Source organism: Lemur catta, chromosome 2 (assembly GCF_020740605.2).
Source record: "Lemur catta isolate mLemCat1 chromosome 2, mLemCat1.pri, whole genome shotgun sequence".
NCBI classification, from domain to species: domain Eukaryota; kingdom Metazoa; phylum Chordata; class Mammalia; order Primates; family Lemuridae; genus Lemur; species Lemur catta.
In genome coordinates this window covers 7,627,430-7,640,065 of record NC_059129.1, presented here as the reverse complement: position 1 = coordinate 7,640,065, position 12,636 = coordinate 7,627,430, and the positions used below count along the sequence as shown (strand labels likewise).

The 12,636-nt window shown below is 54.2% G+C and overlaps 1 protein-coding gene across 5 annotated transcripts in view; it reads right to left on the bottom strand.

Moving 5' to 3' along the window:
• Positions 1-2,437: 2,437 nt before the first annotated feature.
• LOC123632375 (MHC class II transactivator-like) overlaps positions 2,438-12,636 on the bottom strand; it is a 38,834-nt gene continuing 28,635 nt past the window's right edge. For 4 of the 5 annotated variants that reach the window (XM_045542584.1, XM_045542585.1, XM_045542587.1 and 1 more), the window contains 8 exons: positions 12,160-12,231; positions 8,883-8,963; positions 8,257-8,349; positions 6,933-7,019; positions 4,607-4,690; positions 4,394-4,477; positions 3,568-3,665; positions 2,438-3,215 (listed from right to left, as the gene is read on the bottom strand). In XM_045542584.1, the coding sequence (XP_045398540.1) occupies positions 3,590-3,665; positions 4,394-4,477; positions 4,607-4,690; positions 6,933-7,019; positions 8,257-8,349; positions 8,883-8,963; positions 12,160-12,231 (577 nt within the window). In that variant the 3' untranslated portion in view covers positions 2,438-3,215; positions 3,568-3,589. Of the gene's footprint in view, positions 3,216-3,567; positions 3,666-4,393; positions 4,478-4,606; positions 4,691-6,932; positions 7,020-8,256; positions 8,350-8,882; positions 8,964-12,159; positions 12,232-12,636 lie in introns of those variants that run through there. The other variant, XM_045542588.1, reaches the window with a different exon arrangement.

The following is a 12,636-nucleotide window of genomic DNA, read 5'->3' as shown; positions in this document are numbered from 1 at the left end:
CATACCTGGCAGCCCTATCCAGAGAGTTTTTTTTTTAATTTGCTAAAATGCAAGGCTCACCAGGGCAGGACATCTTATTCACCACAGTGTACTCACTACGTAATTGTAGAATGAACAAAGCAAAGTTATAGTGAGGATCATTTGTTCGTTCCACATTTATTATTGAGCACCTGCTATGCCCAGGCACCTTGCTGGGTGCTGAGCGCACAGCAGTGAACAAAGCAAAGTTCCTGCCCTTCTATAGCTCACATCCTAGGCCAAGAGCAGACAAAGCTTAAATAAGTGTGAAAAAGATAAAATAGTGAAGGGTTGGAGAGTGGGGGCGGAGGGGTGTCTATGTTTAGCAGGGTGGTCAGACAGACCTTCATGGGGAGCTGTCCTCTAAACTGAGTCCTGGAGGATGAAAAGAAGTCGGCCATGTGAAGTGCTGGGAAGAACATTCCAGGTGGAGGCAAGAATAAAATGCATGAATGTATGTAATAATCCAGCTAACACGTATGGGCCTCTGTACCAGGCTCTTTTTCTCAATGTATTAGTTCATTAGTTCTTCACATAACCCTATGAAGAAGTTACTGTGATTGTGCCCATTTTACAGATGAGGAGACTGAGGCACAGAGAAGTAACTTACATAAGTAAGTGGTGAGCTGGACACTGAGTGTAGGCAACCTGCCCTAGAGCCTGTGCTGCTGACTCCAGACCCTCATTCCTCTCGGGCAGGAGGAGCTTAGCGTGGTGCCTGGCACATGATAATCATAATTGCTACTATTTATTGAGCACTTAGCAGCTCCCTTGCACCGTGACAAGTGCTTTACATGTATCAGCTCATTAAATAAGTGGTAGCTGTCACTAAAAAAATCATTATTGGCCAGGCATAGTGTCTCATGCCTGTAATCTTAGCATTCTGGGAGGTAGAGGAGGGAGGATTGCTTGAGCTCAGGAGTTCGAGACCAGCCTGAGCAAGAGTGAGACCCCCCCCCATTTCTACTAAAAATAGAAAAATTAGCTGGGCGTGGTGGTGCATGCCTGTAGTCCCAGCTACTTGGGAGGCTGAGGCAAGAGGATCGCTTGAGCCCAGGAGTTTGAGGTTGCAGTGAGCTATAATGATGCCGCTACTGCACTGTACCTGGGGTGATTGAACAAGACTGTCTCAAAAAAATAAAAAATAAAATAAAAATCACTGTAGCCTCTACCCTCATTTCATCATCTCCAAACAGACCAAAAGCAGGGTACCCCCCCTGCACCCATAAGCCAATAGTACCCACCTGGAGATGCCTGCATCGGAGAGTGGCCAGGGGCTCATCCCTGTGGCCATGCAAACGGGAGTCCCATGGACTCCGCAGAGTCTGTGAATGCAGGGACACCCAAAAAGGTGATGCCCAAGTGATTTACAACAGAATCCAGGTGGCAACACCTGATACCCTTTGCAGCTGGGCCAAGGCAGAAGGCGCCTGCCTCCCCCCAGGGGCTGACGACTGGGCAGCCGGGTCTGAATCTTTCAGCCCCTCCCGACTCTCAGCTCTCACTTGCTGGGAAACGGGCAGAGTTCGGGAACCGGGCTGATCTGTGGGCATCAGGGCTGGCATGCCAGAGCTGACAAGCCGCTCCCGCTGCCAGCAGGCGAAAGCCAAAGTGCCTCACTCTGGGGCCTCTGGCTGAGCAGGCCACGCCCAAGTGGAGACCCGCAGCCCAGCTGGCAGCTGGCTGGGTAGAAAGCAGAGCTGCCAAGTCCCTTTCGGGCTTTCTGCAGCCGGACAGGGCTCCAGCGTGGCTAAGAAGTGCTCCCAGGAGCCGTGTGTCAGAGGCAAAAGAAAACAATCCCTTTGGCACAGCCCATGGCGCTTAAACTTTCTGACCCCCAAGTAATGAATTTTCCACTGAATCTTAGGAAGTCACAGAGAAAATCCTTTCAGAAAAGATAGGTCTTGGGCCCAAGCGGGCTCTGTCGTGTGCGTATGTGTGTGTGTGTGTGTGTGTGTGTGTGTGTGTGTGTGTGTGTGTGTGCGTGTGTGTGTGTGTGCGCGTGTGTACACACGTGTGTGGTGAATGGGGGGTGGGTAGGAGAGGGGCAGCCCCATCACACTGGCCAATAGAATATGGCAAAAGTGGTACTGTGTGACTTCTAACTCAGGTCATGAAGAGGATTCTACTTCTCTCTTGTGGTCTCTCTCCCCTGCTCCCTTCTTTCCTTTTCTCTCTCTCTCTGTCTCGCTCTTTTTGGGTGATCACCCTTCTGCCCAGCTACCCTCATGGAGAGGTCCCCAGCCAACTGCTCCTCAGAGGGACTGAGGTCCCCAGCCGACAGCCAGCATGCCGTGCCAGGTGTACAGGTGAGCGAGCCTTCAGATGATCCAAGTCTGGCCCTCAAGCTGCCGCAGCTGACACTGAGTGGGACAGAGATGAGACGTCCCCACCAAGCCCTGCCCAAATGACAGGTGTGTGAGCAGAAGTGTGTGTTATTTTAAGCCACTCTGGGGGTGGTTTTTACACATTTAGACAGAACAGTGGGTACCCCAAAATGATGATCACGGTATAAACTGAAACCCTGGACCTGCCCGTGAGGTTAAATGAGACATTTGTAATGTAGTGAAAAAAGACACAGGCAACGAAGCCGGGGGTCCCGTCTGTCCGGCTCCCCCGCCCATTAGTGTACGATTACCTGTTTCTCTGCTAAGGTCCAGTGCGTCCAGGCCTGGCTTTGGCCTTGGCCGACAAAGTTAGTGCCCAGCGAGTCCCACAGACGAAAGCCGCTGCCGCAGTGCCCCAGCCCGTCGTGGTCTGGGGACTTAGCCGGCCGGGGGTTGCCCACCAGCGTCTTCACAGCGCTGAGTGCCCTGTCCGGAGTGTGGTCGGACAGCAGCGTGCAGGAGTGCTTTCTCAGCAGGCTGGCAGGGGCCCGGCAGGCCTAAGCGTGGCTGCGTCGACTCCTCACTCTGGACTGGCCGTGGCTGTCTGGAGTGTCCTGCAGGGAAGGCCTCAGGGCTCCCAGGTGGGCCGCAGCGCCACCAGGCGCCCACCCATCTGGGCCCCGAGGAGGCCTGGAGCCGGCCGGTGTCTGTCGGCACAGCGAGACGCGGTTGGCTGTGCAGCGGGCGGGGGCCGGCCCTGAATGCGCAGGCCCTGGGTGCCGGGATGCTCACGCGGGTGGGACACAGCCCGGAGAAGAGCTGTGTCCACGGGTACCCAGTCCGGGGTCCAGCACGCTCAGAGAGAATGTGCTGTGGGGGAGGAGTGGGAGAGGGAGGTGAGGCAGGACGAGTAGGAGGGGACTAGACACCTATAAGGTGGGGGATGGGAGGGACAGTGGGATGAGGGGGTCCAAGGCTGACGGACAGCACAGTGTGGGGCACACAGGGCTGAGGGACAGTCATCTTCATAGTGAAAGATGAATCCAGGGCCATCAAGGCAGTCAACAGGCTGAACAGCAGCAAGAAAGGCTTGGAAGTCCCTGAAGGAAGATCTTCCCAGAGCTAAGGACGTGGATGGCCGACCTATCCGTACGGATACTTCCCGGGAACACTGTCCCCAGGGGCCCCTGTGGTTCTCCCCTCTGGAGCCCACCCTGGTTACCTTGTCCAGAGCACAGCTGGGATCATCTCAGGCTGATCCGTGAGTCCAGTTGTTTCAGGTGCTCCTGGACACCAAATGGGATGGTGGGTGTCCACATCCTGCAAGGGGGGATGGGACACAAAGTCCAGGTTAGAGGAGAGAGGTGGCCTGGAGCCCCAATGAAAGTTGCCCCCAAATCCCTCCTCCCACCCAGCCTAGAACTTTGGGGACTTCCCACCTGGCAGGGTGCAGACCAGTGTGGGGTCCTGGGGAAAGCAGAGGCCCAGGAGCCCGGACACCCCTTTCTGGTTCTGCTGCTGACTTGCTGTGTGACCTCAAAAACCTTAGTTAACTACTCTGTGCTTTATTTGCCACATCTGTAAAATGGGTCCTATAAGACCCACCCCATCCGTCTTAGAAGACACGAGTGATTATGCAGGTCAAAGTGCTTTGAAAGCGTATAAAGTGTTACTGCTGGACAGTAGACATCGTATTGACTTAATAAAAAATGAGTTTGAGCCACATGAAATTGCCAATTTTATAGGTCAAAAATGGCTAGATATAGGCAATTTCATATGGTTCCCCCTAGTGTAGCGTTTACTGGGCATTTTTCTGTTCTAAGAGGTTTATGTGCCCTTGATTCATTTAAACCTCATGAAACCTCTTGGGGAGTATATCATTATAGCCCCATTTTACAGATAACGAAAGTGAGTCCAGAAGGGTGAAGTGTGCCTGCCCAAGGTCGCACGTTGGTGAGGGGAGAGCGGGATTTGAGCCCTGGGTCCCAGGCTGAGCCACGTGCCTGGAGAGCTGGGACTGTCCACCCACTAGCACTGCCGAGACTTACGCCAGGGTCTCCACGTGAGGACACTTCCGCAGGCTGGCGGCAAGCTGCTGGGCCCCGGCGGCCGTGAACTTGTTGTACTGGACGCTGAAGGAGAGAAACCCGTCCTGGGGCCTGGCCCTTGGGACCACCCAGCCCCTCCCATGATGCCAGGGGAGACCCGCAGTCTCTGCCAGCCCTGGGCCCAGCCTCCCAGCGCCCAGACCCCACACTCACTCCATCACCCGGAGGGACACCATGTCCGGAAGCACCCGGGCCAGGCTCTCGGCCCCCGCATCGCAGATGCAGTTGTTGTACAAGCTGCCAGAAACAGAAGCCAGGGCAAGGGCTTGGCGTTGCTGGGGGGTCAGGGCCCAGTGGGATTCACACCCAACTGGGCTCACTGCCCCATTTTACAGAGGGGCAAACCGAGGCCCAGAGAGTTGAAGCTGCTTCTCTGTGGTCACACAGTGAGTCCAGGGGGAGCAGTAGGACTAAAAGGATGTTGTGTCCTGGCTGACAGCGTGGAAACCCTGGGGAGAATGACTTCCCGAGTTCAAATCCCACCTATGCCTCTTACTGCCTGTGTGATCTTGGGCAAGGTACTCAACTCCTCTGAGACTCAGTTGGCTTATCTGTAAAATGGGCACAATCAAGGAATTGTAAGGAGGAGTAAATGAGTTAATGCTGGTAAAATACTCAAAATGCACCCTGGCACCTGGAATGGACTGTGTGTTACCTCTGGCTATGACTACCTCACAGAAGTATCTGTGAGGGTTACGTGAGTTACCATAGAGGGTGTGACAGCGTTGGGGTGGGAAGAGAAAAACCCAGAGTCCCTGTGTGCTGAACTCACAGCCACCATCAGCAGCAGCGGGCAGAGCAAGACGACTGGCCTCGGTGCCGACTTACGTGCACGCTCATTCCCAAGCCTCCTCCCCCCGGGCCAGATGCCACTGAGGCTCTGATTTCAGGGCCATGACTCTGCTGTGACTCAGCCTCAGAGCGAACTGCCCGGCCGCTGTGAGAACAGCAGGTCTAAACTGCTGCCAAGTGGATTCGTGCTCGACTCCAGCATCCCCAGATATCACAGGTCACTGGTATCGGGGCAGAAACCAGGGGGGGCTTGACAGTCTCTTCCTGGGACAGATCTCCCGACCCAGGAGGCCCTGCCTCCCCGCCGCAGGCAGAGCGCCCTGACTGTATTTCATTGATGCCAGGACACACGAGTCCTCATTTGAATATCACTGAGATCAAGATGTGTCTTATAACTAACAGGGAGTCATAGTTTTACTGGCAGCATTTTGTCCTCTTCATGGGGCCTTACATGGACTCCTGGATTCCATGACATATGATATTTCTTACAGTGTAAATCAAACCAAGTCTCACCTCCACACGCCCCACCTGCTTCTCCATTCACACTGAACAAACCACAGACGCCTCCCTGTGTGATCTAGACCTGCTGACCTCTCCCTCCTTCTGTCCCCGTCCACTGCAGACAGCTCTTTCCCTGCTCAGAGCCTTTGCACCTGCTGTTCCCTCCTGCTAGAGCACTTTCCCCCTAGCGCTTCCCACAGAGGAATCCCCTCCCCAGAGGCGCCCTGATCTCTCTCTTGAATTTGATACTCTCCGTCATACTCTCCTGGGCCTTGTTAGTGTACTTTCCGGCATGAACCAGTATTTTAAAATATTTTATTTATGCATGTGTTCATTTATTCAAGAGACTTGAAAGCAAGAACCACATCTATCTTGCTCGTAGCTGTATCTCTGGTCCTAGCACAGGTTCTGGCCCACGGCTCGTGTTAGAGAATATTGGATGCCTTGTACAGCTCTAGGGGAGGTAGTGTCACCAATCACATAGACTACCAATTGTACAGTACACAACCTGCACAGCTGGTCCTGGGTGGAAGGATACATGAACTGATGCATCAACAGAGATGGACAAGATGCCACCTTTCCCGGGGATCTGACTCTGGCATAAGGGAGGACAATGCCTCCCCGCCTGGAGAGTGAGGACAGCTGGTGACTCTGAGTTGAGTGACTGGGACTCTGGTCCCAGGTCAGTGCTCTCATAGTCTCTGGTTTCACACCAGGGTCTGGCTAGAAAAACTCAAAAGTGAGAGGTGCTATGCCAAGGCCCAGCAGAAGGTGGCAGTATAAGCACTGCCTGGAGTGCCAGAAGAAGAGCAGCCGAGGCGGCCGGTGCGTGGTCAGCCTTCCAGAAGCTGCCACCCTGGACTGGGAAAAAGCTTGGTCTCGCCTTTCCCTGGGGGAAGAGGACCAAACTGTGTTGCCCACGAGGGGCCAGCATTGTGCCAAGCACCTCACATAGGCCACTGGGATGGTGCCCATTTTCCAGATGAGCAAACAGAGGCTAAGAATGAATAAGCCACTCGCCCAGAGTTCCTTCCCTGGGTCCCGCTAATCCTCTTGTTCAGGGCCAGGGCGATTGCTTCTAGGGTCCCCGTGTCTAACCCACAGCCAGCACCAGGCTGCTCCCTGCCCTCCCCCAGCCAGCCAGCTCTGCACCTGACCCATGACCGTGACCGGGGGCCCTGCTCACCTCAGCCTGAGCAGGGACACAGCGAGCGAGGGCAGGGCCTCAGCGAGCTTGCAGGCACCCACGTCGGTGATGCTGTTCTGGGACAGGCTGCAGGGACACAGTGGGGGAGGGCTCAGGACCCAGCCTGTCTTCCCCCTCCCCCACCAGCATCCATCCATCCATCCATCCATCCGCTCAGCCCAGGTAGGGCCGGAAAACCCTCCTTCCCCAAAGGGTGGCCCAGAGCAGCAAACACGTGACAATCGACCTCAGGGAGAGTCCTGGGTGATAAATCGTGAATGGCGCTGTCGATTGACTACGCTAACTCTTAACAAATAAAAGGATGCTGTTCCATCCTGTGGCCACGTGGGATGATGGGAGTGAGGATGTTTTATGATTTTATAGCATTCCCTCTTTTCCCCCGGGACCACTTTTCAGCACTGTAATTAAGTAAGTGTTTGTGTTATTTGTTTAAGGGCTGTCCTTTCTGCCGAGCTGTGGGCTCCACAAGGAGAGGGGCAGTGTCTGCTCCATTCTTTACTGTATCCTTGTGCCTAGAGCAGTGCCAAGCACATAGTAGGTGCTCAGTAAACTTGGGGGCGGGGAGAACAGGTGGGAAAGAGGAGAAGGGAAGCAGGACTAAGAGGGGGCATCTAGCCCCCCGCATTGTCTCCTAGAACACTAGAAATTACTGGAGAAGTCTCAGGGTCCTACAATCAAGGAAGCTGCTAAATGAATTCTAGTGAATTCTTTGGCCATCCTGACCTCCATTACTAGGGGGAGTGTGGGAAGTTTTGACACCCTCCAGGTTCAGTAAAACATCATGTTGACCCTCCTACATCTTATCCATCTCCAGCTTCCCAAAGCCCAGAAGAGTTAAAAATAAATTTAGCATTTTGATAAAAATGTTTTACTGATAAATCCTAACCTACCTCTCCTGTTTCACCCTCAGTGTAATTTTCTGTCACTACATTTTATTTTCATTACTGTATACTTTACAACGATAGGCTTGTTTATTTGTTTGATTGGTTGTTGTGTCTCCTCACTAGAATTTAAGATCCTTGACGTCAGGGGATGTGTTTGTTTTGTTTAAAGCTGGGCCTCCAGGGTCTAGGATGATGCCCGCACATAGTAGGTGCTCCTTAAGTATGTCTTGGTTAAATTAATAAGTGATGGGCTGAGTGGATGAGTAAATAAAGGAATGATGGAGTGAGGGGCTGGATGAATGAATGAATGAGTGAATGAATGAATAATTAAATGGAAGGATGAATGGTGGGTTGAACACAAAAGCCAGCTGGCCTTTGGGGGACAGACGCGGAGGGAGGGGCGGGCCCAGCCCACTCACTTGAGGGTTTCCAGGGCCTTCAGCTGAGGGAGGGTGGCTGAGAGCTGCGCGACGCCCTCGTCCCCAATCTTGTTCTCGCTCAGCGAGTCCAGGCTGCCGGTGGAATCAGAGGGAGACCGTCAGCCAGCGCCTGGGAGGCTGCCTGCCCCTCCCAGCCCCCACCCTGCATACAGCACAGGCAGACGGCCCACTCCCGAGCCCTGGAGACCAGGACTTTGTCACCTGAGGGTGCCAACTGGCGGCAATGCCTGGTTTGCTTCTCAGCCCCGCCCCCCTGGCCCCACCGAGCTTGGGCAGCTTCCTTAACCTCTTGGAACCTGCACTGTGAAGTGGGATCGTGCGCCCCCCTGGCGCCCCCCTCCCGCCTCCCCAGCAGCAAATGAGGCCGTGAGGGAAAGAGTTTCAAAGGTCACGAAAGGATGCTACACTTTTCTAGTTATTGGGGATCCCCATCTGCTGTCCGTTCCCTGCAGTGGAGTCATCTGGTTACTCCCCCAGCCACGCAAAGGAAGCAGAGGGGGGGAGCGCGAGAAAGAAGGGGCTCTGCTCTTCCCACGTGGCTCGGGGCAGGGCTTGGGGCTGTCAGAACCGGAGGTGGAGGGGACAGACGCCAGGGCCATACTCACTCCAGATGCTGGAGGGAGGAGAAGGCCGGGAGGATCCTCACCAGTTTGGGGAAGGCCTGGGGGCCTGCGATGGGGCCCAACCTAGGAGGCAAAGAGCAGGGTAAGACCCCAGAACAGTCGCAGCCCTGGGTTCAGCCCCAGAGTGGGGCAGAGACGGGCACGGCCCTATCTGAGCCCCCCCCTTCCCTGCCTTTCGCCTCTTACCTCCCCCCAACCCTCCCCCATGGGACCCCAGTCCCTTTTGCTTGGGGCAGATTTCACAAAGCCCCCTGGAGCCAGTTCTCTGTCCACATCCACAGACACCCTCTCCCCCAGCCTGGTGAAGGGGCCCCCAAATGCCAGCTGAGGACCACCACAAGTGGTAAACCAGACGGTTTACTTGTTGCATTTTAATAACAAAAAGAGCTATTCACTGAGCACTTATTATACACCAGGCACATGCAGAGTCCTTCACTCAGCTTAGATCTCATTTAATTCTCACAACTCTGAGCTAAAGGCTCTTCTTCCCCCCCCCATTTTACATATGGGGAAACTGAGGCATGGAGTGGTTAAATAGCTTACACAGGGTCATCCAGACCAGACTTTGAGGGAATGAGAGAAATAAAGACAATGAAGGGCTGTTTTGTTTTGTTTCAAAAATATGGTTAAACGTATTCACTATAAAGACCTGTCTTTTATTCTAAAATTATGTCTTTTGAACTTTTTGATATTAAAATGATCATTCTTTAATAAAATTTTAGGGCCAACAGTGGTTACTGTATTGTTGTTTGTTTGAATAAATATACTCAATAAAAATTAAAAGATGGTAACCGTGTGGCCCCTCAAATTCATTCTGAAATGTTCTCGGTCTCTGAAATCCCAAAGTCCGAGAACCACAGGCCACAGTAAAAGGCCACAGGTTCGGAGCTGGACTCCAGGGTCTCCCGCGTGGCTCCCACACTCACGGCCTCTGGCTCTTGGCAGCCCCGACCTTATAAGGTTGTTGGAAGGATGAAAAAATTCATCCTCACGCGTTTACCCCTCACCTACCATGCCAGGCCCAGGGGAGAGAGCCACGAACGAAATAGACAAAACCCCTGACGTGGCGGAGCTGATGAGCCGGCAGGGAGAGATCTGGTGTCTGAGTCAGTGAGTAACCCAGAAAAAGTACAGTGGGGAGGGGGCGAGATTTCGTTTTTACATAGGAGGGTCAGAAAAGGCCTTACTGAGAAAGACCACGGGAGATGCAGGCGTGGGCCGTGCAGGAATCGGGGGAAGAGCATTCTAGGCACAGGGCACAGCCAGTGCAAAGGCCCGGAGGCAGGACCTTGCCCGGGGTGGCTGGAAACCAGCAAGGAGGCCCACGTGGCTGGAGTCGGAGTGAGCAAGGGAGAGAGTTCAGGGTGAACAGGGAAGGGGGGGCATCAGGGAAGGATGCTGTGTGAGTGGGGTCCCTGCAGGGTTTCGAGTGGCCCAGAGGCAGCTAAGGGCTACAGGGTACCCGGCACAGTGGCTGCCAGAACAGATGCCCGAAATAGTCTTTTCCTTCCTTCTTTCCTTCCTCAGAACTTTCTCGGGGCTTCTGGCCTCCAGGTGGCTGGTCATTGGCCCTAGGCTGTTCTACCCCATTGTCGCTGCTCACCAGAGCGCAGTTCCGACCTCAAACTAGGGGCTTTTTAAGCTGAAAATAATTCAAGGCCAGAAAGGGCCCTTCGCGATTGTTTTCGTACATTTCCTCTTTTCAGCGACATTTTTACCTCCGCACAAATTTGGCCCTTTGTCTCTGTTCAAAACAAGAGATGCTTGGCTTTTTCCTGGGCACAAGGAAAGCGTGTGGGTGATCAGCCGGGGGGCCACGGGCAAGTCACTTAACCTGGCTGGGCCTTAGTTTCCTCATCTGTAAAATGGGGAAGATAATGTCTGTCTCCCACGGTAGCTCTTGAGATTAATGAGATTATGTGTCAAATGCACTGAATACACTAGGTGCTTAATAATGCCTTCCTAATCAAGAGATGATCTTAGCCCTTTGACAAGAACCAAACACTAAATTAGCTTTTTCCTTGGTTGGCGCTTGGAGCCAGGCTGACCTGACTTTTATGACTTTGGACAAACAATGTAAACTCTCCGGGCCTCGGTGTCACCATGTGTACAACAGGGGGTGACAGTAATAGCCCCAGAGGAGGATCAGCTCAGATGACAGAAGTGAAGGCAAGCTATGTTCTGACAGCTCTAAGTAACTGATGACAATGACTGCACTCTCGGGGACCATGTGCAGTGAGCTGCCCTTCCAAAGTGACCTAGGCACAGCTGGGTTCTCTAGAGCCCACTGAGGTCTCCATTGCTGTCTCCCTGGCAGCACCACCTAGGATCTTGGCTCCCAGCCCCGGCCCCGCATAGGGTGACCAGCTGTCCTGGCTTGCCTGGGACTGAGGGGTTTCTTGGGATACGAGAGTTTTGGTGCTAAAACCAGTCCCAGGTGAGCTGGGATGCGTGTTCACCCTAACTGCACAGCGAAAGCCCTTGGGAATCCTTCAAACTAGGGGAAGATTCCCTGTTTGAGTTGCTGTGTTGGGGTGGGGTTTGAGCACTGGAATGATTGGAACCACCAGTGGTTCTGCTGTGTGGCCAGGGCGAAGAACCAGTGCCTGGAGGCTGGGCGGGCCCCTGGGCTTTAGGGGGTGGCTTTGGCTGGGGAGGGTTGGTTCCTTCCCCTGGGAAGCCCAACCCTGGTCGTGGACATCAGCAAGCTCAGGCACGAGGGGCGTGTGCAGTCCCTGGCCACTGAGCAAAAGGACTCAAGCGGTGGTCACACCAGCATCCTCCTATGGAAGGTCACAGGCTGGGGGACACATTGGGCCCTTCTCCTACCCCTGGCTGAATTACAACTCCTGGAAGGCCTTTCTCCCTCCCCTCTCCCAACTTGGCTCATTCCTTCTCCTTGTTCAAGCTTCGATGAAGAGAGCACCTCCTCCAGGAAGTCCCCCTGAGCCCTTCCAGATGGGTGCTGACTAGACTGCAAGCTCACTGAGGACAGCAGCCTCGGTCATTCAGTAGGTGCTCAACAAGCCCGCTGGCGGCGGGAACGGGAACGGGAGCGCTAACCGGCAAACGGCCCTGTGAGCCTGGAATCGGAGCATCTCCGCACTTGCCCAGACGGCCACGTCCCAGTGCTGGTTTCCAAAGCAGTGGGTGCGAGGGCAAGAACGGCCCGGAGACCCATCTCTGCTCTGGTGGCAGAAGCCCAGCGAATGCAGGAGGAACCGTGTGGCCACCCGAGACAACCGACCCCTTTGCTTACGCAAACTCCAGTTTCTTTAAGTCCCGAACAGCGGGGAGCTCCCCGGCTGTGTCTTCCGAGGAACTTCTCGTCCTAGAGAGAACAGGCAGCGTTGGTGTGGGGGGAAGGCCCTTCTGTCACTGAGCCCTTACCCGTGGGTCCCATGGTGGCTGCCCAGTCCCCAAAACGCCCCGGGAGGATTGCCTGCTTTGGGGCTATTGTTGTGCTCCATTGAGAAGAAAAATCTCAGGACTGCGTGTTTCATGGAAAAGAGCCTCAGAGTAGGCCCTTCTCAGCACCTACCCGGACAGCACTTAACAGTGTGTGATGAAGGAAGGAGTGACAGCTAACTCGTTCTGTGGCCAAGTGTCCTCTCCCCTCTGGATCTTATCTCTGCTGTCTATAAAATGGGAATGAAACTGGTCCTAAATGTCACTTCTGTTACTAGGTGCACAAGCCATCCTTGTTAACCCCCAGAAGGGGAGGGTAGCTCCTTGG